The sequence below is a fragment of the Conger conger genome, chromosome 9 (assembly GCF_963514075.1).
Source record: "Conger conger chromosome 9, fConCon1.1, whole genome shotgun sequence".
NCBI lineage: Eukaryota > Metazoa > Chordata > Actinopteri > Anguilliformes > Congridae > Conger > Conger conger.
The window spans coordinates 12,666,648-12,694,478 of NC_083768.1; the positions used below are offsets into that span (position 1 = coordinate 12,666,648).

A 27,831-nucleotide genomic window follows, 5' to 3' on the forward strand; every position below is an offset into this window, starting at 1 on the left:
ACAATAGAGATAAATAAATAAAATTAAGTAAGCTGTCAGAAGGCTGAATGCAAGTGGAGAAAAGGCAAATGGCAGATTCAATTAAAAGTAAATATAATAAAATATTCATTCAAAACCTCCAGGTAAGCTTGATCTGCAAAAACGAAGATGATCCTCACTTCCATCATTTAATTTCTCCTCATCCTCCTGTGGATCATGAGCTATTCTCTACTCTCAAAAGTGATGATTTTGCAGTGTTTTTCAGAGGCAAGATAGCAAATATTAGGCATATCCAGGAAATGTAAGAGAGCATATTTTAACCAGTGGCACTTTTTCGACTCAGGTCACCCTATGCACCCTTCAGTGCTATAGATGCTGATCAGCTATTTAGAGTATTATCTAAACTAAAGCCATCATACTGTGCCCTGGATCCCAGCCCTCACAGTATTTAAAGACTGCTAACCGGCTAGCCGATGAATAACTATATATTATTCATCTCAGTAACTTCAGACCCATCTCCAAATTGATGTTCATGAGTAAAGTGGTCAAGAACTGCAACTGCATATTCAAGAAATTCCAGTCTGGCTTCCGTGCCAAGCACAGCACCAAGACTGCTCTGACCAAGGTTGAGAATGGTCTCAGGCTTGATCTCGATGCCAAGAAACCAATTCTTGGTACTCCAATATCTGAGGGCCACCTTTGATATGGTTGATCACAATATCCTAATTGACAGGCTGAATAAGTGGGTTGGTCTCTCTGGCATGGCCCTGAAATGGTTTCAGTCTTACTTGACTGGACATTACTTTGTCTCTGTAGTGAATACTCCTATCAAAGAGTAAATACCACATGTGGTGTGCACCATGGGTCAATTCTCAGACCTGTACAGTTCAGTCTTGACATGCTGGATTTTCAAAAAACATGACTTAAGGCTTAATTCATGATCTTTAATAGCTAACTCCTCAGGCCAAAAACTTGGGTGATATTTTTTACAGTAATTTAAATTTTGAGACACTTGCCACCAAATCTTGATTTTATCATCTTAGAAATGTAACCAAGGCCAGCATTGTCCTCAAAGGATGATGCTGAAAACCTAATGCATGCATTTCTTGCTAGTTGCCTGGATTGTAATACCCAACTTTCTGGCCTCCCAAAGACTGGTCAGCTACAACATATGCAAAATACTGCTGCCAGGGTGCCAACTAAAACAAAGAAGAGCACACATATTACTTTTACAATATTAAAATCTGCGAGATGGGACAGACACATGCCATACAATAATTAAATCAGTGAAGTATTTGTACCTGTTGTTGGCTTCACATACGGTAACTTCCTAGGGAACTAATGGGTTGTAACGGGAAACAACTGGGGAGTGGTCAGCTTGCTGGACAGGAACGGGTTAGGGCCTGGACCGCCAACCCTAGCCCACGGAGGTGGGATGGGTGGAGATTATGGTTCTGGTTATGGTTCCCCCTTTCACACAAACCCCCTTTCAAAGAAGTCTGGCATCCACTGTCTATTAATGACTGAGCAACTGCTTGTTGATAATATATTAGATATATTAGCACCCACTTGGGTGATGCATGTCTGCCACATTGCACTAGAACACTCACCACACACCAGCTGAGGTGGAGAGGTAGAGAACAAGGTTTTTGCCCATTGAATCAGGGGATTAGCAGTTTGAAAGGGCCAGGGTTGGGAATTTAGCCAGGACACCTAGGAACCTACTACTTGACATGAGTGTCATGGGATATTTTTAAGGACCACATGTGAGTCAGGACCTAGGTTTAACGTCTCATCTGGAAGACGGGGTCTCCTACAACACAGTGTCCCCATCACTGCGCTGGGGCAATGGGGATAATTTGACCAGAGGAAAGATCGTCCCCTACTGGCCCAGCAACACCACTCCCAGCAGCAACTTAGTTTCCCCATCTAAGTATTAACCAATCCCACACCTGCTTAGCTGGGTGCATGATGGTATGGCTGCTCATAGAATATAACATAATGTAGCAAGTAGGGGCGACATGGCTCAGGCAGAAAGAGCAGTCGTCTGGCAGTCGGAGGGTTGCCGGTTCGATCCCCTGCCCGGGCAGTGTCGAAGTGTCCCTGAGCAAGACACCTAACCCCCAAATGCTCCTGACGAGCTGGTTGGGGCCTTGCATGGCAGCCAATTGCCGTCAGTGTGTGAGTGTGTGTATGAATGGGTGAATGGAGAAGCATCAAATTGTACAGCGCTTTGGATAAAGGTGCTATATAAATGCCTGCCATTTACCATAATAAAATTGTGGTTGAATCAGATTCTGTACGACCAATGGCAAACAAAGAGCGAAACAGTCCACCCGCTTAGATCATCCTTGATTTCTGGGCACTCGTCAATCAGAGGGTTGTCAAAGCAGTGATGCAATCCTCTTGCAGTTGTATGTGGGCACAACAGCCGAGCTGGTGCCATCACCAGCAATGCTCTGGTCACCGCGGGAATGAAACGGCATTCAACAGATGGCCGCGCACCGTTTTCTTTGGACAAGCGCAAGCATTGAAGTCGCCGCTTTGTTCGAATAAACTTTTAGTTTTGCAGGTTTTGAGTGATGTTCCCAGCAGTCCTGTGCATCATGAATACAAAACAAACTCTAAGAGCTTCTATGCGAACCTTGACACGTCCTCCAGCAGACACTTTTGAGATGAAAAGTACTTCAAAGTGACAAGTGCTGGGTACACAAAAGCGACGTGCCTGGCTTAGCACTGGCTTTTCAGCGCTATGTTTTCATGAGTGAATTGGCCTCCTTTTTTAATGCCAGTCTCCATTTGTTTGTGTGACAGAAATGTGCCATCACCAAGGACGGCTTTCATAAGAAATTTGAATGCACACACACACACACACACACACACACACACACAGACACACACACACGTTTGCACACACACACACACACATTGGACACATACAAACAGGCACGTTCGCACATACATCCACACACACACACACACACACACACTGACTCACTCACACACACACACACACACAATGGACACATATACGCACACACACAGAACAGGGGAGAGGAGCATGGATGAGCAGAATGAGCCCAAGTACATGATAGTGTAAAAAGATTACTGCCAGATGTTGTGAGGCGAGCAGAAGGAACAGAGATCTTGTTCGGTGGAAATTCTACATGAGGCTTTATATGAGGCGGTTCCAGGTGCCTTTCTGCCTTATTTTCACACTGTCACGGTTCATAGTGGCAGGAACATCTTAGCCTGTGTCTGGCCAGAACACCACCTTGACCTGCAGATGCATTATACTACATTACATTACATTACAGTTATTTGGCAGATGCTCTGATGCAAAACAACGTAAAATAAGTGCATACCGAAGGTCACTGGAACAGAACATTGGTCTGGAGATGTAAAATTCTCAGTAGTACGACAGTACTACAGTAGAACCCTGCAAAAATAACTTTTTTTTGTCTTATACTTAGTCATAAAATCATAATATTATTACTTATTTTGCTAAATAAGACAAAAAGATTGCCGTTGAGATAGTTCGCCTCATTTCAAGATTTGCCAATGGTGTAAGACAATTTCACTTGACAAGCAAAAAGTTGAAACTTGAAACAAGCTATTTTCCACATGAGAGAAAAAAAGATTCTCAATATAAGACTAAAACACTTAAGACAGACTGTTTTACAACGAACCCTCTGCAGAGAATGCTGGCCCCACATCAGTTGCTGCTAGGACTGAAAAATGGAGCACTTATAGTACTACATAACACTAGGTTCTGAAGGGAAGTCTTAAAAGCCACCCACAGGCATAATCAAAGCAACATTTCGATTGGTTCCCATTGTAGAGATTTGCACAATGTTACACCATAGCTAATTGATAAATACCTCCATAAAGCTACACCAAAACATCGACCATACAAATTCACTATATTTACATTACTGTAAACATTTAAAAAGGTTTGTTCTTGGGATGGCTAAAGGTTTTTTTGAGAAAATGTGGCCACTGATATGCTTGTTTATTTCAGCGTGGCAGTTTTACGGTGACACTCAGTGGTAAGCCGCAGCTTCACATGCCGTTCCCCCCGGTGGAAACTCAGAGAGATCTGTAACGTAAACTCACCGTGTTCCTCACGCGAAGTTTGTTAGCTCACTATGTTCCGAACAGTGCAAATTTCATGACGAATAAATTAATAATTACTTCCACATCCGCTTCCGTTTTTGTGTGTTTGTAAAGTGCAATGCTTCCCGTTTTCATAAAAACCCGGTAGAAGTCACATACGCGACCCATTTCAGCATACAGTGACATGGTAATAGCAATCCACGGTGACATTGTGGTGGGGAAGCTGTTGCTAACCAGAGACTACGAACCGGGCAAGTGAATAGGTGTTTAGCATATCGTGAGTTAACACTGTCTTCCGTTCTGCAGTTATTTGGAATTTTCTCTATAGATATTGGTCCAATTAACATCAATCAAAACATTTTATTGTCTGGCATAGCCAATAAGCAACCATAATCATAAAACCACATTCCTCAGGAGAAAAAAATACTACTATACGTACATTAACTTCTGGTGGAAGCGGCCGCGTCCCCGTGCGTTTACGTTGCCTCACTCAGCACAGTGCTAACACACACTTCAGACTGGTGTAGGCTTGCAAGTGTTGCAGATCCCACAGATTGCCTCTATTAAATATTTGAGTTTCCGTTTACACCGTGGTACAAAGCAAGCACACCACCAGACTGGAGTGATCACGTTTTTCTGGCAACCTCCATCTTGTCTCTTTAAACGTTACTCGTCAAATCTGCTAACCAATAGGATCACACGTAACTTAGTAACAGTAATTTGATTTTAGGCAACGCTGTCTGTAGTACAATGGAATGCAAATAAACAGAGCCAGAGCTTATTGAAGATATGTCGTTTAAATGATCTCTTATGAATACATTAATACATGCACCACAGATATGATCCACAGATTACTTGGATGGTACTGAAATGGCACCAGTATTTATTTACCTACACTGTAGCCTATGGTATTACCAGATATTGGCCCAACCCTAATTTCCCAGTAGATCTGCTAAATAGCCATTGTGATATGGAGACTTAGTATAAAGCCTGAGGGATCTCGCAGCTGGGTCGGTGGATCCTCACCTCCACCAGGTGGTTGTCAGGTCCATACAGGTCCTTGTCCAGTTCGATCACCAGGCTCTTGAAGAAGGACGAGAACTTCCGTTTCTGTTTTCCAGGCTGAAGATGGACGGACGAAAAGTCAGTGCCCACACAAACACTCCAGTGCCCACACAAACCCCCACTCACACAAAAAACTCCCACTCACACCAACCCCCATTCACACAAACCCCCAATCACACAAAAAACTCCCAATCATATAAACCCCCATTCACACAAACTCCCAATCACACAAACTCCCACACATACAAACTCCCACTCACAAAAAACCCCCACTCATACATTACATTAATGACATTTGCCATTTATGTATTTGCCATTAATGTATCCCACAGGTTCTGATGGCACATTTGGCTTATCCAGAGTGACATGCAGTTGATTAGACTAAGCAGGAGACAGTCCTCCCCTGGAGCAAAGCAGGGTTAAGGGCCTTGCTCAAGGGCCCAACGGCTGTGCGGATCTTATTGTGGCTACACCGGGATTAGAACCACGACCTTGCGGGTCCCAGTCATTTACCTTAACCACTACAACACAGGCCGCCCTACATAAACCATCATTCACACAAACTCCAAATCAAACAAACCCCCCCCATTCACACAAACCCCCATTCAAAGAAACTCCCACCCGCATCCACACACTCCACTCCACACTCCCCATACATGAAACTCACTCACACTCTCAAAGTGCCTCTTGGCGCAGAGGAACTACCCTCATATAAGCAATGAGAAGGAAATGCTGGGTATTGCAGGAGATTATGCAACCACTTGTTAATAACAACTTTATTACAATCTATTCATCATTAATAGCTCATTAATTATGAACACAACAATTTTTAATAAATAAATAAAAACAATGGAATACTGAAATATAGGGTTATGATGTTCAGTAATATACAAGTAAGGCCACGGTAATAGTTTGCTTTTACAAAACATGATCTATCCCTAGAACTGGATATGCTCAGTATGTAATACCCCCAAGTGAAAGTATGATCAATTATGAACGTCAAGCTTGGCAAGCTAGCACAATCGCTCACTGTCCCAGAATTTCCCTTTCGTAGTCAGAGAGGTCCGTGTGAGACCAGAGTTCTGCTCTGCTGCCGGAGAGATGCCTTAACATAGCGGTTTCCAGAACCGGGGTCCAGGGGGTCTTCATTGAGATATTTTAAATTTTAAGAACGTTTAAAGTTCATGTTCCCATATTTCTGAATAACACATTCTTACAAATTCATATAAAGTATTCATATTATGCTCACACATTAAACCCAGATTGCAGTAAAAATCGACATATCCTTTGTGATGTTAGTATCACTGCATTGCACTACAAGCTAAAAGTTACTCAATACGGACTATGTGGCCAGTACAGTCTGCACGTACTGTGCCACAGGGTCTACCAGTGTCTGGGATTCTGTTGGAGGAATACACCACCATCTTCCTATGAGAAATTCTATCGACTGCTGCTTATCTGCTGAACATAAAGCATGCTAAAATATCAGGCAACGCGCCAGAATATGCCATAAATTCTTTACTGGGCTGAGATCCAGGGACTGAGAAAGCCTTGACATATGGATAATGCTGATCCTGTGCTCCTCAAACTATTGGACAACTGCTCATGCCTTGAGGACAGGGACATGTTCATCCTCAAAAACAGCCCTTTCTGCAGAAAATATACGTATAAATGTTTTGTGCATGAAAATAACTTGAAGAAAGATCGGTCTTCATTACATTACATTACATTACATTAACGGCATTTGGCAGACGCTCTTATCCAGAGTTGATTAGACTAAGGAGGAGACAATCCTCCCCTGGAGCAATGCAGGGGTTAAGGGCGTTGCTCAAGGGCCCAACGGCTGTTCGGATCTTATTGTGGCTATACCGGGATTAGAACCACCGTCCTTGGGTGTCCCAGTCCTTTACCTTAACCACTACGCTACAGGCCTTCATGACAACCGCGGTGGCACATGGCTAAGGCATCGGACTTTCGTTCGATGCAGTTGCACACCAAGGACCAGGGCTTGTGGCCCGGTCCTGCCAGATCGGAGTATGACCGGCAGATGAGGGAGCTGCATAATTGGGCCTCCGCTCTGAGGTTGGAAGGAGGGACCCAGGATTGCCCCGGAATCGCGGTTGAGCTGAATCCCAACCTTAACAGGCAAATTTATGAATATTTATATTGATTGAATGTTTGTTTGTTTGACGAACAATTTTGGAAGCTGATCAAAGAAAGGCTACGGGGAAGAGAAACAGACGCAGGTCCACAGGCTTTCAATGAGAGATGAGTCAAAGATACCGGGAAAATTTCATGGCAGACGTGTACGCAGAGGCAAACAGGGAGACTAATCGTATCGCTAATGTGACGCAAGAATTAACCGGATACTCACGTCATCCAGTAGTTTCCCCTCCACCCGCAGCTCCCATGATGCAATGCTGCCATCGGAGTCATCCGCATCAGGCTTGGCGGGGTTGAAGGTGTTGGAGATGTACAGCCGTAGTTTGCGCTTTTGCTAGGGGGGCGTGGATGGACACACATTCTTTGACCGTGACATCATATTCTACCTACCAATCAACTGCCTTGCTGCTGAGGTTCATTTGCATTGGCCCGGTATGAAAGGCAGTTGTCCGTTACCATGACGATTTTACACGTAGGCCAGATAATAAACCAGGCACCCATGACCTACAAAGGCCCGTGTATGTTATGTACGTATATATGCAAAGATGACAACAAATATCTGTTCACACTTGGACACACCCTTGCTTAGTAGCTACAGCAATGTAAGTTACAGTCACTTCATAGTCATTATATATCACCATCTATTTTATAAATATGACACAATTGTGGGTCACTTCTTGGACTGCTGTTCAGCTTTATCTACATTATTATTCCATTATATACAGCTATTATTATTATCGCCTCATATTCCTCAATGTGCGTGAAGTCAAGTGTTGTAAGGCCCCCACTGTTCAGTGACTAGGACTCTTTCTAGAGCTCTGTTCACACAGGGAAAGGAATGGCAAGAGAACACAGAACAACAGGAAGAAATTACATTTACATTACATTTACATTTTTGTCATTTAGCAGACGCTTTTAATCCAAAGCGACTTACAAGTGCATAGGTTCTTCCACAAGTTAAAGCATCACATCCATAACTAGTAAAATACACATGAAGTGTTGTTCTAAACATATAGTCGCTCTGGATAAGAGCGTCTGCTAAATGCCATGTAATGTAATGTAATGTAATGTAATAGTCATCATAAGTGCAATATATTTTTTTTCTTCCTTTTTTTTTGGGGGGGTTAGACAAGAGGGATAGGGATATCAGAAAGGGGGGCGGGGGAAATCCGGAGGGAGGACTAAGGTACAGTTTGAAAAGGTGAGATCAAGGAGGCACACACTACCACACCTTCATGGGTCTCTTCAGTGCCTCCTGAATGTCCACCCGTTTCCTCATTATGGTTTGGTCCAGTTTCCGCTCAAAGGCCAGGAGATCCATGTAGGCCTGTGACTCTGGGACCAGCTCACGGATCTGAAAGGGGGGGGGGGGGGGGGGGGGGGGCGGGGTTTGAGGTTGACTGGATAAATACATGCTCAAGCGCATATGCAACAATCACATTTTCTCTGACTTAACATGAATAAATATATTATTTCTCCCCTGCACAAAAGAAATGAGTGAAGGATCTCACCCAGGGCCCCTTACAACATTAGCCAACAGACAGTTTCATCACTCTGTGGTAACCAAGGTGGTGCCAAAACCCACCATGCTGTCTCACATGACATCTTTCCCACAGGTTCACTATCAGACCTACTGCATGTTGGTTTTCAGCACTCTACATCAGCCTCTCTCTGCAGAAGGAAGCTGCGTATTTTACTGTACCTTTCCGGCCATAGAAGTGGAGAGAGAAACCTCGCTGAAGAAAGTATTCATGAGCACATCTACAATTGAGCTTGGGTAATGAATGGGGTCTGAAGTCCTAGATATAGGGGTTAAGGCTGAATCGCTGTTCTGCTCAGGAGAAAGGTTTTACTGCAAGACAAAGATTTAACATCTGAATAGACGTCCACCTTTTACCTACTCAATACAACAGGCTAACAGCATAAATCATGCCCCAAGACACTGCCACAAAACACTCTTTTTGCAATAATAATAATGCATAATTATTTGCATTTATATAACACTTTCCTCACCAGCCGGCAAATCAAAGTGCTTTTCAGTGATGAGGGGGAAACTTGCCTCAACCACCACCGACCTTACAGGCTTCATAATATGGAGTGCTATTAGTGTACACAGTACAATATTCAATTAACACTGGAGGTACATTTATGTTCTTGAAGGATCAAATTTCCCAAATGTACCTTGAAAGTACCCTGAAAGTGAAACTGCCTTTGGGTACACTTTCCAAGAAAAAAGGTGGAAATTAATTATGTATCGCTGGACAATTCTCCGTACCTATGGGGGGCCACCCCAGCGACAAGCATTCATACCTTCTAAGGCACTTTTCTCTCCTTTATTTCTGAGAATGTGGAGGACATTGTTATTGTGTACCCACTTCTCAATCGCCACACCGTATTATCGGCATGTGAATTGAGAAAAGCCCGTGGTCCTGTGTGTACCCTTCCCCGTGTCCCTTCCCCGTCCGGCTGACGTCTTTGTAGCCGTGTCACCGGGGGATGAAGGGGGACCGTGGACGTGAGTTATGCGTGTTGACTGCTGTCCCCCCCCCGAGCCCCTGCATTAGCATGCAAGCCCCCAGCCGAGAGGCTCACCTCGGCTACCGGCCAAACTGGGCTACGACCCAGGGAATGTCACACTGTACCTTCCCCATCCCGCCTGCCCACTGCCTGCGCCTCTCTCTTTCTCTCCATCTCTCTCTCTCTCTCTCTCTCTCTCCATTTGTGTTTCTGTCTGTCACCCCCCCCCCCCCCCCCCCATTAACCTGCAAACCACCTCCGCTTCACCGTCTGTGGGCCCCAATTCAGAATTTTATTCTTAAATAAGCATAAAACCGCCCGTAGTGTAAGAGGCTGTTTTTTGGACCCTGGCAAGGAAGAGGGGGGGGTAATGAAAGCATAACGCCCACCAAATCACAATGTCTGCCCCCCCCCCCACCCACCCGAAACCAACAACAACATCCTGAATGCGCAGAGGAGGAAGCGGCCCTGAATAACGGCGGTAATGAGGGAGTCTGTCTGACACCCCCACCGCGATGCTGCGGCGTTTCCCAATCAGCCATGTCCGTCTGAAATGCCGGCAAACAAGCAGCCCTCGCCGTCCTCTCCCGAAAAACCCACCGACGATTTACCTCTAATGATCGATCCGATTTTTCGGCAAATTACCGCGCGACCGCCCCGTACCCCCCCCTCGCCGCCCAGGGACGGGTCCCTGGAACGCACCCCCAAATCTTCCCCCGCCGAAATTTCACCACCGTCGTCCCTCGCCTTCTACGACCATCGCAATCCACTGCTGGTATTTTAGCAGCTCTCTGATGTTTTGGAAACTGCCGCACTCTCCCGTCCCCAAAAACGCCCCTCCTCCCCCCCCACACCTGCATACCCCTCTCCTATCTTACCTTAAAACCCCCCACAATCACAAAACGCAATCCTAACGTTTCTTTTTGGCAAATGCGAAAGACAGACAAATAAACAGGACAAAGTAGGGTACACAAAAAACGGAACGAGGCACCTTACCCTCTGAGGGAGAATCTTGTCTGCCATTTTCCTTCTCTTGGCACTATGGAGAGGGGGGAAAAAGAGAGAGAAGGAAATAAAAAAAGAGCATGTTACTATGGTGACAGATAGTGGAGTACACAGGCCATCTGCTAAACGACTGGGACACATCCAGACATTGTTCCCAGCTGTTTTTGCGGGTATCCAGAGAAGGAGGAGAGGAGAGAGGGACGAGGGAAGAAGCGAGGGACCCACTCCGTCACGTGGTGGAGCCCAGACGCTGGGAGGGAACTCATTGCCACTTCTGCGAGGAGCTTCGTCAGTTTGCCGGGGGTTCTGACCTGGGGGGGGGTGGCGGGTATGTGTGAGGATGTGTTTTGCACTCTCTGCCCCCACCCCTTTCCCCCCCCCGCCTCTCTTTATCCATTTTTTCGGCACCTCTCCAGCTTTGCATTGTAGGTGCTTCATGATATTTTGAGTCCATGGTCCTTTTTTTTTGATACAATCCCAGTTCACCTTGGAAATTTTGGAACGCTTCTCTAGAACATTCCTCAGCGGCACGGGCAGTTCCAGCGGCACGGGCAGTGCTCCGTGTATTTGATCTGTAGCCGAAATTCACCTTTCTTCACCTTGAAACTGACCTCAGCCACACTGTTCCCGTAAAAAAAAAACGACATTCCAGTTTAGTGTGTTATGTCTGATCACCGCTGTGAATGCGGGAAGGTTCCCCGTGGCTGTAAACACGGTAGCACCGGTTCCCAGTCGTGGAGCAGAGTGTCGACGAAAAAGCTGGTTTGGGACTCGTTTCCAAAAAGTCATTGCCCTCTCCGTCGCATACCGTGACTGCACTGCAGTTCCGTCGCCTCTTTTAATCCAGCATCTCTGCGGTCTCTAAGTGATGCCGAATGAAGCCGTCTGAGGAAATCGCTGCTACCCTGAAGAGGGAGGCCCGGGCACGTCGCTGAATCAATAAACCATGAGCCATCTGGAGCAGGACGAGTCTACGCCCCACGCTCGCTGTTAACCTCTCCCATGATCCTCGGTTTCCCCCCGAACCCATAAGCCACAGCTCCTCTGGGACTCCTGGGGGTGGGGGGTGGGGAGTCCTATCTGAGGAGGGTCCTGCAGATGACCTTGAAACGACAGCGAGGAGGAACACCCGACCTTCTTCTCTGCCAGTTCACGGTCACTCGCGTGTTCCTTATCACCTAAACGCCGAGAGTGAATAATACATGAAACAAACACGACGCCTGGCCAGTGTACATCCGAGAGTTCTCAGACAGGAAGCAGGCCTCGGGTGTCCTCACAACGGCAGTGTGGAGGACCTCAGAGGGGCAGAGACAGGATGTGCAGGTGCCACTGGCTCCCACTGCAAGGATATCCCAGAGCGCTTCTTCCAAGGAAAAGGCAGTGAGTTCAAACATAAACTGCTCATGAAAATTTCCGTGGAATATTGCAGCTTCATTGGTAGAGAGGCGAAACTTTCAATGCTACAAACAAGCTGAACATCTACATGAACTTAGGTTGAACTTTGATGCAATTCCTGGGCCAGGAAATCACTTGCAGATGAAATTCAATCATTTCTGTGGAATATTTTGGCTTCATTGGTAGAGAGGCGAAACAGTCAGTGTTACAAGCAAGCAGCTGACGGTCTGCAGCAGGGTGAACCAAGGTGAACCCTAGATTCGGTAGATCAATGGTCTCCAACCCTGGTCATGAAAAGACTCCTGGGTTCTTTTCACCTTGAAATCTGCACCCAATTGAGACCCAAGTAGCCAAGTGAGGTCAGTTAACGGAGTACTCAACAGCTCTAAACTGACTAATCAAGTAACCATGAAAACCAGCAGACCACGTAGCTCTCCAGGACCAGGGTTGGAGACGACGTATCTACAGAATCTGGCGTTGAACTCGGATACACTGGTGAGGAAATCACTTGCAGCCCAAATTCATTCTTCCCAGAATTCGGCAAATCAGATGAAGAGCCTATGACCCAGCTCATATCCCATTTCAGTTTACAAGGATATCGCAGGAGATACTGACATGCCATTGTAAGGTAGCTTGAGATACTGGGCTTAGGTGAGGAAGACAAATGTGGAGATGTGCCTGACTGCTGCAACTGGATCTCACTCTGTGAAGTGAAGCTGCATCCCGATAATCTGAAACCATAGATTCCCCCAACACGCCGACCCTTCATTGTCCTAACACAGAGGCTCCAAGGCCATTTTCTTGCTCGACGAAGCACAGTGCAAGAGGTGAATTGCATGGTCACGTTGCTTTGCTCGTTGCAATTGTGGTAGCAGTGTTCGCGGGTGTTTGTGTGAGCGTGTGGCAGAGAAGCAGAGTATCCACAGCAAGCAACTACTACAGCTTCTGACACACAAAGACTGCCGGGGGTGACCTTCTGATGCAGCTGTGGTACAGAGGGAGTCAGAGTCTTGGCCTTGTGACACGACACAAAAGCGAGACTGCATGAATGTGAATGAACCCTTCACAGTGTGAGATCACGAATGTGAATGTTCTTAACTGATCATTTTAATGCCAATGTAACAATCACAACTGGTAATTGAAAGCAATGGTGTTCTTGAACACCGACTTGGATTTCTGAAGAAAGAAAAAGACATTCCAAAAAACCAGCTCTTCTAAGGATTAAATTTCATGGTCTCCCTCTAAACAGACAGTCAGGACGTTTCCGTGATGTTTTGACAATGGTCTGGCAATGTGGTGCTGGGCTTTGCTCAAATATTTATTGCACAACAAAAGTTGTTTGGAGAGGTCCCTGTAAATCCAAAACCTAGTTTTTCTATTGCCAACAAAACCACATTTTAAGGTCTGCTTTATTTTAGACAAAGGACAAGAGTTACAATATTTTTAGCGTAAGCCTACAGATTTTAATGGGGCACTCTAGCAGACAACATTACATAGTCCTCCTTTACACCATAACAAACCACCTGCATAGCTTTTGGCATGCGGTGGGGATTCGGAAAACGGGAAGATTAAAAACGAGCCGAAGCCCTAATAAGCTCATGCAGTCCCGACGCCCGTAGAGTTTGCGTACCGTAACAAGACATGCGACTTAGAACGGGGAGTGTGCTTGCAGCGGCTATTCAGCAGGCGGTGATGCACCTTGGTCAGGTGTGCCACAGTCCAACAAGACAGCGTGTGCTCCCCACAGCGCCCCCCTACTGCATGCTGTGGGACTTACACCTCAGGAGCCACCAGCTTCAGCATTCCCACATTTCCTCTGTCAACCCACACAAACAAGGCGGAGACCAGACGGTGACTGGGCACAGGGGGAGGGAAGGGGGGGTGGGTGGGTAGGGGGGCTAGGAACTGGCAAACCAGATCTCTTATGGTTGTACTAATGTGGGATCCATTGGTTTTCAAGCTGTCGTGGATCAGTTCAAGGCATCGCATTGAAACACTGCAAAAACTAGGCATTGAATGACATTGTCCTCTTTGTAGATTGCTCTTTAGGAATATGTGGTCCTTTGATTGGTTTTGAAGAAGCTTTTCTAAAAGTTGTTCTGGGGTGACTATCAATCTGATTTCTAGATTGGCAATGAACTTAGGACAGTGAAAAACTGGGCCCAGCAGCCAGAAGATTTTACTCCCAGAGAGGTTTTACTCCCAAGCAGCTGCCCTGCTCTTGTAAAAGTGCAGTGTACCATCCCTCACTGAAATTAATAGATAAATATCCAGGCGCAGAATAGGGCAATATGTAACAATAATAAAAACATTTATTCGTTTAGCACCTTTCATGCAATACATCGCAACTCTTGATCAATATAACTAAACCAACCACCTGATGTTTACCGAATCATTGCGTGGGTCATTATCAAACTAACGGATATTATGTATTTATGGTCCTGTTAATGTATCTGAATGCAGCAAGGCTTAAATGAGGAGGAATGTGTCCGCCACTGCATTAATGTGACCTTGCTTGAAGGATCTGAGGAGCACAATACCACCTTTCTAATACCTGTCACTTCTTGTGAGGGAACATAATGTGCAAAATGTCATGTAAAATAAGCAGTTTTAAAAGGGATAGTTCACTTTTCTTTAAAAAAATAAATAAATTCAGGTTTATTGTATATTTTTCTGATTGGCCCATGCTAGTGCTTTTTGACCACAATCTCCCCAAAGGCTGGAAGAAATACCGGTATCCAAAACATGCTTCACAGCATCCTTCTCTCCTTCATACTTAATTAAAATGCTATAACATTAAATGCTATGTTTTGAGGTTTGGAGTGATTGCATGCCTTAATTTCATACACAGACAATATTTAGAGAACATGCTGTACATTAGACAAGACATTCTCCTTATAGACAGAAGAACAAGAATGCAGTGATTGTAAGCTAAGGTAAACTATGTAATAACAAATTGCTACTATATATAGTACATTTACTCCATCGGTACTATTCTTTGGTCTACCTGATTAAGCTCTGTTTGAAATATAAGTACGGTTAATATCGCCCCAAATTGGGGAGAGTAGGAGGGACATGCGTGTGGTTTGTAAGCGTCCAGTGGTGAAGTGAGTGAGGGAAGAGGGGGAGGGGGTGGGGGGGGTCTTGGGCGGGGTAAATATAAACACGCGATAAAACTGACATGCATCAGAGGTAAAGTCCTACTTGGATCCAAGCGTGGGATCTGATTGGGCATCTCTCATGTCCATCTGCCTTGCGGCGATCTCATTGGCTCCAGGGAATCCCACTGGTTTCCTAGGGGTTGATGGGATTTGTGGTTCTGATTAGAAGGTGACGTGACATGACATGGCCAAGGCAAGCAGGAGGCTATACACTCAGGTGGAGAGAGGTTGTGTGTGTGTGTGTGTGTGTTTGTGCATGTGTGTGTGTGTGTGTGTATGTGGGGGGGGGGATGGGGGCTCTGTAAGAGTCCTTATTTGACGCATCATGCTTCACTTGTTTGGCCAGGGAAAACGTAAACAGACAGTCAGTCAGCCATGACAGATAGACAGACAAGTGTATGGGAACTCGAGGCCGGTGAACTGAAACAACCCAAAACCTTCTGAGCCGGACAGTAATGCTGAGAACGCAAGGGCGTCAGACAGATACGCACGCCAACGGAATAAGCAATCTACGGGTGGCAAAGGGCCATGATTGGGTCAACGTGTCGGGGGCATTGCCCATGGAAAATCTGACAGGCTGACTGAAGCTCTAGAGTCAAGACAGACGGTTAAGGCAAAGAATCACACATTTTCAGTGTTTGTTCATTTGACAGGCTGACAACAGAAAAGGCAAGTAACCTGCATATCACAGACAGATGAAAGACAGTTGGTCTCAGCCTGCAAATGGCAATCAAAATGCACATTTAGACTAAGAAGATGCATTTTGTCCATGTATAAAGCTTTTGTGAAGCTTTTTAAATTCTTTATTAAGTTTGAAGCATCCATCCAGGCTGCTTACTTTACATGCAGGACGGCGCTTTACAAAGATATCCTACGCCCCCATTAACAAAATGGCCACTTTACCAAAATTGAACATGTTTATGGGGAATATAATAGTGGCCAGTGCTCTTCTCTGAGAGGCAAATTCTTTCTCTCCTGTACCTTGTTTACAGAGCTCATTTTCAATGTCCAAAAACTGGGCATTCGGTCGATGCCCCAATAATGTAGGTGTGTGTGGGCGCTTGGCCTCAGTCGAGGGATGCCAGGGGTCGAGGAGGTGCCGGGTAGCACTTGACCCCTCTGGTCTAACACGGCGGGTTGGCGGTTTGGGGGATCGATACCGCGGCTCGGTGCGGTCGGAGGTGAGAGGGGGAGCTGCTTCAGCGGCGCGCTATCGATCCGCTCGGCAGTTATCTGGCAGCCTCAACACGACCGGCTCGGAGCGCACAAACTGAATGAGGAACGCGCTCCGGGAAAAACCCGAGACGGACTGGAGTCTTGAGGAGAGGCGCGTTAGTGACCTCAGTAGTGTGCAAGGAGGGGGGTATTCAGTTGGTCCCGGCCGGCCCAAACTGTAGCGCCCCCACGGGTCGATCGAGGGCCTGCAGCACGACGGTCTCCCCCAGTGCAGGAACTGCAGTCCTCAGGACAACGGACTGCAGAAGTGGCAGCGGGTTTTTTGGGTGCCACGTGTGCCGTGCTAGCCTGCACCGCTCCGATCGGATAACGGATGTGACAGCGGTGGGAGAGGCTCGGGAATTTGATTGGAAGTTCCAAATCGGCGATTGATGATGATGTCACAGAGGCTGGGAAAGTTGTCAAGGGAGGGAGCCAGACACAAGCACAGGGGACCCAGACCGGGGCTTGGTAATTCGGACCAATGACAAGACAGGCGTGGGGAATGACAGGCAGGCATCGGGGCCACTCAGAGCCCGGCGGGCGGGGTCAGGCAGACTCACTTTCGGGCCCGGTTCTGGACGGACTGCTGCTGGACCTGCTGGGAGGTGGCGGGCCTCTTCCGGCTGGCCTCCATCACCGGGTTGGGGATGCCGGGCCGGACCGAGGGGCTTCCTCCGTACGGCGGCCCGGGGGGGCCCATCGGCGCCCCCTGATGTGGCATCCGTGCTCCAGAGGGTATTCCCGGACGCTGGAGAGACGGGAGGGAATTCTGGGTCAGGAATACTGGGTCAGGAATACTGGGGCAATGAATCACACACACGCAATGTACAGTACTGTGCAGAAGCCTTAGGCACCCTAGACTTTATTATATATATGTTTATTTTTTGGTGTGTGTTAGTATAAAAGAATACATTTGAGATTTCCAAATTTTTTATTTTACAGAGACACTTTTGTATTTAATTTTTAAAAGTAACATATTACTGTAAGCAATTGACTACTTTTTACATCAAAACTTGATCAAGGCTGCCTGAGATCAGAAGCAAGGAGCCAACCAAGGTCTGCAGAGGAACTGTGGCAAGTCCTTCAACATGATTGGAACAACCTCCCTGCTGATTGTCTTATAGAACTGCAAATGTATAGTAGGTTTATTTAGGACCTTTCATTGAATTATTTCTGAAAGAATCTTGTCTGTACAGAATTATATACAGGTGCCTCAGACTTTTGCACAGTGCTGTATACACAGTAATACATGCAGTAGGATATATATATATAATATTTCAAATGCAAAGCGCAGCTGACAGGACTAACAACGACAAAGCGCTTATCCTCAACTGAACTTGCGCGACTGTCGGGCCCACAAAAATCACACCGCGGGCCCGGAAGAGAAAGGGAAGAAAAAGGCGTCGTGTTCCATGCAATCTTATAAATGCGGTACAGCACAAGGCCAGCTTCTCCGCCGCACACTGTACAGAAATTTCACAGACGCTGCCGAGCAAAGCGGCCCCCGAGATGACCGAGCAACAAAAAGGGAAACTCGTCCAGTCATCGGGGACTATTCGGCCCTTTACCCGTCCAGTCATCCCAGACTATTCGGCCCTTTACTCGTCCAGTCATCCCAGACTATTCGGCCCTTTACTCGTCCAGTCATTGCAGACTATTCAGCCCTTTACTCGTCCAGTCATTGCAGACTATTCAGCCCTTTCCAAACAGCTCGTTCTACTGGTGAATAATGCTGACATTGTTCACCGTGACCACAATCGGTGAGCGAAGCATCGTGGGATACACAGAGCATAACAAGGCCGTAACATTTCTGGCGGAGAAAACCGCAGAATAGCAGCCCCGCTTCTCCATCAGCTCTTTGGGTTGCTGGAAGCAAACGGCCATTCGTAGTTACCCTTGCCCCCGCAAACACCAGGACATTTCCTAGCTCTATCTTGTTGGATGAGAGCTTCTGTGTGTGTGTGTGTGTGTGTGTGTGTGTGCTTGCATGCATGTTTTTGTTGCGCATGATGCCCCACCCATGATGACCATGTGTAACTTGAGGAATGTAAAAAAAAAAACTAAAAAAAAAAAAACTAAGACATCACGCCTGACAGGCCTGGCCACTCCCTCATCCCCCCCGGCAACCCCCAATGCCCCCGCTTTCATCGCTATGGGAACAGCTGCTCACACCTGTGTCTGTCACTCCTGAGTGCTTGGAGTGGGCAGCCAATGATCAGCCTGCTAAGCTCCTATTGGTCGGTGGCAAGGAGCAGCAGAAAGCCACATTGGGCATGGTAGCAGTTACACCGGTCCTTTGGAGCCTTATTTTGGTGGCACACGCCTTGGGTATAATATGAGGCATCTGTTCTCCCTCTCGTTCTCCCCATGGCCATTCTGTGTGGTTTTGTACATGGCTAATCCACCTCTCGCCCACGCTCAATTAAATGTACCCCTCAAAGACCCCCTGAGTGTCCCTGGACTCCCATCTAAGAGCCGTAGATATAAAAGTATGTGGACAATCAGGGTCTAAACATGACTCACATACTATTCCAGTGGGTATGGCAATATGTAGCCTATTTTGGTAGAAGATGGTACAGTGTGTATCTACATTTTGTCCATTTATGTATTTATCCATTTTAAATTTGTCATATCCAATCCCACCCTCATCTGGGATGGCCAAACTACACTCCCTGAGCGCTTTATTAGGAACACGTGTACACCTACTTATTCATGCGATTATCTAATCAGTCAATCGCGTGGCAGCAGTGCAATGCATAAAATCATGCAGATATGGGTCAGGAGCTTCAGTTAATGTTCACGTCAACCATCACAATTGGGAAAAATTGTGATCTAAGTGACTTTGACAATGGAATGATTGTTGGTGCGAGACAGGGTGGTTTGAGTATCTCAGAAACTGGTGATCTCCGGGGATTTTCATGCACAACAGTCTCTAGAGCTTGCAGAGCATGGTGCGAAAAACAAAAAACATCCAGTGAGCGGCCTTATTAATGAGAGAGGTAGAGGAGAAGGCCTGGTCAAAGCTGACAGGAAGGTGACAGTAACGCAAATAACCACACATTACAACAGTGGTATGCAGAAGAGCATCTCTTACTACCCAATGCGTCAAACCTCTAAGTGATTATACTACAGCAGCAGATAAAAAAATAATAATAAAATAAAAAAAGTCTAATAAATACTAAATAAAGAATTCACTGAGTGAATATGCACACACGCTTATACACAGGCCCTGCTTCCAATACTATTGAGAGAGTTCTCCTCCTAAACATGCGCCTGCCAGCCAGCTGCTGTTTTTCCACACAGCAGCTGAAAGCAGTGCACGTGCAGACTAGGGGCGGAGGACACCTGTTCATACGTGTGCGCAGACATCGATCCACAGGTATCCGTCCGGGATGAGTCGCGTGACGACGAGCCCTCCCGTATTCCCGAGTGACACCGAGCCAATTATGTGCCGCTCTTGTGGGGCTACCAGCAACAGTGGGCATAGGCACGGGTCGACATAGCACACAGCGCTTTTACAGAGTGAGCCACCCGGCAGCCCACCGTGTATCTAAACTGAGCAGTACAATGGCTCAGTGGCAAATATATTGCTGAATTATCGGTTCCATATGTTTCAAAGTATAATTACTGCTGAAAAATATACGACGGAGAACGATGCATTGTGCTTCAATTTCTGTATTTCACAGCATAAAGGCCAATGGACCATATTATCTTGAAAGGCGTTCGTTTTTTTACAGTGGAAGGAAGCCGTAACTAATGTAATTTACAACAATGTCCTTGTAGGAGATCATAGCAGAAAGCCTGTGCCAAATATAATAAAGCTAATTAAAAGGAATATTGACTGAGTTTTCTATAAGTCGGTATGGTAGAATCAGGCAGGGATTATTTCAGTCCTTATAAAGAGCAGGCTGCTCCTATTGCAGTTATAAGTTTGAGTTGAGTTACACTGAACAAAGGTCAGCACAGCGATGTGTAATAAGCCACGTAAACATGCTATAAATTAAGACCAAGTGGCCAAGAAAGCCATTTTATTATGCTTGTGGCATTTCAAAAAACACCACACGCTTCACAAAAACTTCCTGACAACCCGAAAACTTTCTATCGGTGAACTAAGTACCAGGAGCTGTTCCTTATATGGGCACGCAACAATATTAAAACGTCTAACCATAGTTTTCAATGGATGAGACATTTCTAATTCGTCCGGTATAATTCGTACCGTCTCGTACGTCGAAAGCGCGCAGCCCTGATGATTCGAGAGCCCTTTCTGTGGTTCACGAAGAGCATGCCATGATGTCACCCGATAAGCGGTTTCATCAAACCAGCTCCACTGTTGAGCCGACTAAAGGTCTGCTCTCCAGGGGGAACTGCTGTAAATTCTGGCCCCATGCTGAGTCGGACCTCGGACGGAGGAGAGCTTTCCATTAGCACCCGTGGAAGGCGCGGAGACAGATGTTTAATACCACAGAGCGGGTCCTTTCTCGCTCAGATTAGGAAAACTCGCTGGCGTCAACGCTAACGCTGAAACTGGAGGAGGGGGAACAACGAGAGATGACCCGTGCCAAAATAAGAGCGCACATTTCGCCAATGTTTATGTCAGTTAGCAGTTCTTTTTCAAATTGATTTTTACGTAGTTTTACCTGCATTTAAAGCCCTTTAAGAATCAGCACCTTCAGGATCTGCAGAAGCAAAGTACTTTCGTGTTCCAATTGTGAATTATTTACAAGGATTATTTACAAGGATTTCTGTGAACACGCCACAGTTATAGAACAGTTTAGCCCATCACTAATTTTTCGTCTCCATGAAGAAAAACAAAAATACGCACACACACACACACACACACACTGATTGAGTGCACACATTTTACCAGTCATAACACACTATAAGATTGCATAAGAATGAAGTCCTATCTATGTATACAAGTCAGCTCATAGAGTTAGGAAACAGAAGTACACTGAAGAGACTACTGCAGTGGGAATGGGAGCCACTGTGACAGCCTGAAAAAATACTGGCCGCCAATAGGTCAATAACACTGCAGTTTCCATGATAAAGCCAGGCGACTTCAAATGAGCAAACAGACGTACACCACAGAGACTTATTCGCGGCTTTCCTCCGCAATGTCTAACCTGGACCCGTGGGCTAATGGGTGGCATTTTCTGAAATTATAGGCTTCCGGAAAAGCACCATAAACAGATTACGTCATGAGTTCTCGCACCCTATCCCGGGGCCCGTGAGCACGCCGGTCCGGTTCCAACCACAGTTGCAACCCCCGCAAATTGTAACAAGCCACTAATTGTTTCTAATGAGACATTTTAATGTCTATTGAGAGTTGATTTACCCTCTTAAGGCTACATTATAATTAGCTGCACGTGTCACCATGATACAGTCCCCATACTCACAGCCCAGGACTTGTAATCACTCAGACATGACAATAAATTCCTTTAGAAACATTTTTAACGCATTAAATTATAGAATAAAAGTGGAAATTGGTTGCGCCCAAACCGCTGTGTAGACCTCTGATACTACACCGTTAGTGAAAATAAAGAAACAGAGAAAATAGCCATGAGGCAAACCTGCATCGTGAAGAAAATTTTTAAGGAAAATTAAGGAAACTTAATAATGTTTTTGACACCCGTAATTGAGGAATAAATGACCACCCTCAGTTATGTTATTCAAATAAAAGAAAAACATTCATGTTACAATATTAAGCAAATCTGCCATTTCAGATCATTTGCAACTCCCTTAACTTCTTAACTGAACATTCTAATGCTGATGTAACACTACCGGAGTTCTAGAGCACGGATAAATAATTTTGAACAAACAAAACAGCCTACTCTTCAAAGGGTTAAGTGTATTTGCATGCCCTGCACAGTGTTTTTAATGACTAATTTCAAATACCAGGGGATGCAGGCATTACGTTTATATGCGACATGCCTTGGGATGTTCTCCGTGATTCTGACACAAATTATGCGGAAGAATACATATGTTCTGAGACAGTCTGGGGAATGTTCTCATCACAAAGTTATCTCACAACCGACGAGACACGACAATCTAAACGCCGTGTTCCCTAACATCTGCTCCCCAAACAGTGTGTTCCTGAAACTTTTCATCATAGCTCGGCTCACAGAGATAGCCAACAAAGACATAATATTCTTTTTCAAAATCTTTATATACCGTATTACAAAGTGATCTGTTTTTGTCAAATTGCAAAGCATTAAAGGGTTTCCATTCACACTTTCTGGCAGGTGTTCCACAAAAGCTGTGAGGTGCTTTGAGCTGAACATCTGAAGCTGAGAGGAGAGGTTTAACTTTTCTTATCAATTATTCTTTGATCAGTTAGGGATCCAATGTGTTATGGGTCTGTGCATGTGTGTGAGTATGAGTGTGTGTATGTGTGTGTGTCTGTGCATTTGTGTGACAGTGTGCATGTTGTGTGAATTTGTGTGACAGTGTGCATGTTGTGTGAATTTGTGTGAGAGTGTGCGTGTGTGTGTGTACATGTGTGTATGTGTGTGTGTGTGTGCGTGTGTGTGAGAGTGTGCATGTGTGTGGGTATGAGTGTGTGTATGTGTGTGTGTCTGAGCATGTGTGTGCATGCATTTGTGTGAAAGTGTGCATGTGTGTGTGTCAGTGTGCATGTGTGTGTGTGTGTGTATGTGCGTGTGTGTGTGTGTGTGTGTGTGTGTGTGTGTGTGTGTATGTGCGTGTGTGTGTGCGTGTGTGTGTGTGTGTCTGTGTGTGTGTGTGTGTGTGTGTGTCACAGACAGTCCTGTCAGTCTCGTGGCTGTCTCCAGGCTCACACAGCCGTCCCGTCCCGCCCCCCCCCCCCGCCCCCTGCTGGGCGGGGCTCCCAGCGGCCCTGAAAGAGGCAGGGAGTCTGGTTACCTTGAGCAGACCCTGTCCTCTCCCCCAATGTCTGCTCCTATCTCCCAGCACAACAACTCACTCTGCCTGCACTCTGAGGCTCCGTCCGGCCACAGAGGGCCACACCAAAGGCAGCGGGATATACAGAGCCAATGCTGCTCATGTAGCAGCTACGGTGAGAATAATAACAATCATCTTCATCATCTTCATCATCACATCATTTTGTAGAAACATAATTGCACAAATGAAATCAGTTTGTGTTTAAGTCATAAATAAATACTGAACAATTAGCACTGAATAGTGTGCAATAATTAAATAACAGATGATGCCGTTATAGAAAGGTGAATGAACCCACAATTTAGTGTGATACAGTTACTGTACTACAGGTAGGGTGGACAGTCATAAACTGCTAAGAGAACTTTACAGCATGGCCCAGGTACTGTAGGTCTGTTCTGAAAAAGACACTAAGTTAGCCACAGAGGTGGGTACATCCTCTTAACTCTGCATTATTTTCCTTGCCCTTCCGGGAGTACACACTGAACTGAAGGCAGGGGATGGGCTTTTACCAGACGGCACCTTTCCCCCAAGAATCAGAGAACAAATGGAAATACTCCACGGAGGACTAACCAAGGCTTCAGTGGTGCTAACTGCACTGCACTTCTTCAGAGCCGCACCATAGAAGAAGAACTAACACTACAATCTACTGACCACCCTCCACAAGCCTGGACTACAGCCAGTATTCCAGACTGCAGCAGCTAGGGGCTAACACACCAAAGACTATTTGATATGCCTGATTTACAGATAAAGCCCCTTTATTTTCCTATTATTGTAGAAATAAATACATATGCACTCATCCGGATGAGCAGATAATATGCGCGGGCTGTAGGTTAAGAGCCAGTGAGTTAGATAATCAAACAGGGAAGTTGCAGAAAAACAGCCCTTCAGCCCTTCTGCGTTGACAGGGAAAGTATATTTGGGATTATAATTCTTTAACTCGCTTAATTAAAGTGTGCGACTCTCAGCCGAACTCCACCGCCGCCGCGAGTCATTTCAACGCCCGCCTCCCGCCCCCGCCCGCCTCGCGACGGGGCCGTGCAATTAGAGGCGAGGTACAGACGGCGCCCCAAGCGCTGATCTGGGATCCGCCATCGCAACCTCAACCCGAAAAAACCCGACTCCAATCGAGCCGAGACAGACCCAGGGGCGTAGCTCGGGGGGACCGTCTGCCTGCGCCCAATTAGCGCGCGCGAGAAACGGCTCGACGTTCGCTTTCCATTCAAACAAAGAACGCGCAAGCTCTCCGAGTCACGACGGCCCAAACCGCTGGAGACCTTCCGCGCCGGCTCTTTAAACGCCGGCTAATTAGAGAGGCTCTCCCCTGCTACACAGCGGTAGCCTTTGGCGATGAGACGCGCCGCGACAACCTTGGAGCTGCGAGTGTTTCAGTGATAATGGGGCGGAATCTCATTATTTCACATTCCTCCCGTCTATTGCGCCGTCTTTGACGCATAGTTTGTACTGTTCCTCTCGTATATAACCGCGCCTTTGCGCCGCACCCCCTGCGGAATACGATAAAGAACGAGGGTGGGTCGTTAATACGCCGTCGTGGGAGACAACAGGTACGCGACGACAATCCCGAAAATAATGGATCTGACAGAAACTAAGAGACTGTGCATTAAGACCACTGTACAACCCGCCCACCCACCCCAAAAAAGAAAAGAATACATCAAGCAACTGGGACAAAAGCAAACAGAAAACAGCACCACCTTAGATAAATTAAGATTGTAAAGTAGTCAGCCAGCCGGGTAGGGAGGCACTGAAGTTGAACAAATCATTGATCATATCTGACTACGTTACAATGACTTGAAATATACTCTATCCAGAGAGATCTACAGAAATAGAGATCATCACTGTAACTATCAGGATCGATTACAGATCAGGCCCATTAAAAATCAGTCAGTGTAACGTTAACCCAACAACACATTGCATTGTAATTAAGGAAAGTACCACAAGACATATAAACTATCTTTAGGCAGTTACAACGACTGTATAACATCCTTTTAACATGTGAGTGGGGCTCAAACGACTGCATTCATCCCAACTCGGCTGTGACAAGGACAGGCATACAAACAGTGAAAAACCGAGTTCTAGAACGGCTGCAGCAAGTCTTCGAAATGAAAAACTATTAAAAGTTTTCAGTTTAAACTAAAATGACCTCTGCTATTTTTTTCCACAATGCAACAGCGTCCTACTATTCAATTATCACACCGGGTTGCTGGGCTACGCAGGTACCCATTGCTGCCATGGCAGCCTGATTTTTGAGTGAGTGGCAGAGAGAGGATCACTGTTCAGGGATACAGCGGGACGCATACTGACGACCAGCAGTGCCAGCACAGTTAACACAGCCCTGAACACTGGGCTCACTCCTGAGTCTCCAACTGGGGCTCCAACTCATTTCACTGCCAATAAAATAACACTGGTTGCATACAGAGCGGACCAATCAGATTGCAGGACACACCTCATTCAGCAGCAAGTGTTGGGCTGCCCAACCCTGTTTCTGGAGATCTACCGTCCTGTAGGTTTTCACTCCAACCCTAACAAAGCACACCTCATTCAACAGCTAGAGCAGGCCTGCCCAACCCTGTTCCTGGAGATCCACCATCACTCCAGCCCTAACAAATCACACCTCATTTACCAGCTAGAGATCTCGTTGAGGTGCTAATTAGCACAATCAGCGGTGCCAAATTACAGTTGAAATGAAAAAGCTACAAGACGGTAGAGCTCCAGGAACAGGGTGAGGAGATGCTGGGCAGGGTGATTGGACTGACGGTGGGCCAGCATGTGAACACGCCCGTGGCCCCAGCAGGCTCCAGTGCACAAGGCTCTCCATCTCCCAGGAGCCCTCAGCGAATGGCGAGGGGTGCTGCCAGGAACGATAGTGGACCGGGGCTAACAGAACCTCTCATGGACCAGAGGGGGGGTGACTATCAAACAGGAGTTGTGGTTCAGTCGAGAATTCATTACAAACTAAGGCTAAATTATTTCAATCAATTACTCAGACTGGACATTGTATTGGTTCTGCTATTCTGTCCAGACAGGACCACATACCTGACCTGTACAAATTATTTAAAAACTGGACATTACGGTCAAATGGCAGGCATCTGGCCAACCTATACAATCAGCTCAGCCCCACTGTGGCCACAGCTGCCATTGGAACCGTCAGGGCTGAAATCCAGTGTTTCAGCAGCCACTCTGCACTCTACAAACCCAATATTACAGCCGCTATGCCAAACTGCACAGGCAACAGAGCGGGAGTCCTTCAGCACACATTATCTGGCTGCTTCTACTGTGCAGAAGAGAAGGGAACTACATTTCCCACAACCCCCCTCTGCACACACGGGTAACATCGCCCGACAAGGCCTGATTTACAAAGTTTGTAAATCAAATGTCCAACGAGACATCTTTGCGGGAATGCAGTACAATTGGCAGTAAAGTCATGGTCGGGCTTTTCAAGGGAGGAATGGAAATCAAAAGCCAAGTTGCAAAATAATCTAAGTGGCTTCTTTTTTAGACTGAGGAATGAGACAGGGAGAAAGTTACCCTAATAACCATGGCGATGACCCCTCCACCCCCCCCCCCCCAGTTGTGACTGAAGTATGGTCTTGTTCTGACATCATCACCTTCACTACGCTCTCCCACCATCATACTACCAGGGTATCAGCCGGTGAGTTTTAATCCAATCAGATGCCAGAGAGTTCCTTGCAGAGATACCGGCCTTAACCACACCACAAGAAGCACTCAGGCCCTCTGTGTGGGCTGAATAAAGAGGCCATTCCATTGTGAGAATGGTCTTCACCTTTACAGCACTGCTGGACACAATACCCAGTCTCACACAGCCGATGATGAGAAGGACACACGCACACGCACACGCACACACACACACACACAACTAGAGACACATACACGCAGATGCACAAACAGAGACACACACACACACACACACAACCAGACACACAGACGCACAAACAGACACACACACAGACACACACACACACACAACCAGAGACACATACACGCAGATGCACAAACAGACACACACACACACACACACACACACACAACTAGAGACACATACACGCAGATGCACAAACAGACACACACACACACACACACACACAACCAGACACACATACACACAGACGCACAAACAGACACACACACAGACACACACACACACACACACAACCAGAAACACATACACACAGGCGCACAAACAGACACACACACAGACGCACACACACACACAACCAGAGACACAAACACACAGATGCACAAACAGACACACATACAC

The 27,831-nt window shown here is 46.3% G+C and overlaps 1 protein-coding gene across 4 annotated transcripts in view; it reads right to left on the reverse strand.

Moving 5' to 3' along the window:
• Nucleotides 1-27,831, reverse strand: part of LOC133137588 (SWI/SNF-related matrix-associated actin-dependent regulator of chromatin subfamily D member 3-like) — a 63,211-nt gene that overhangs the window by 11,941 nt on the left and 23,439 nt on the right. For 3 of the 4 annotated variants that reach the window (XM_061255925.1, XM_061255924.1, XM_061255928.1), the window contains 6 exons: nucleotides 17,180-17,367; nucleotides 15,445-15,534; nucleotides 10,837-10,879; nucleotides 8,555-8,677; nucleotides 7,535-7,657; nucleotides 5,122-5,217 (listed from right to left, as the gene is read on the reverse strand). In XM_061255925.1, the coding sequence (XP_061111909.1) occupies nucleotides 5,122-5,217; nucleotides 7,535-7,657; nucleotides 8,555-8,677; nucleotides 10,837-10,879; nucleotides 15,445-15,534; nucleotides 17,180-17,367 (663 nt within the window). The remainder of the gene's footprint in view (nucleotides 1-5,121; nucleotides 5,218-7,534; nucleotides 7,658-8,554; nucleotides 8,678-10,836; nucleotides 10,880-15,444; nucleotides 15,535-17,179; nucleotides 17,368-27,831) is intronic. The other variant, XM_061255927.1, reaches the window with a different exon arrangement.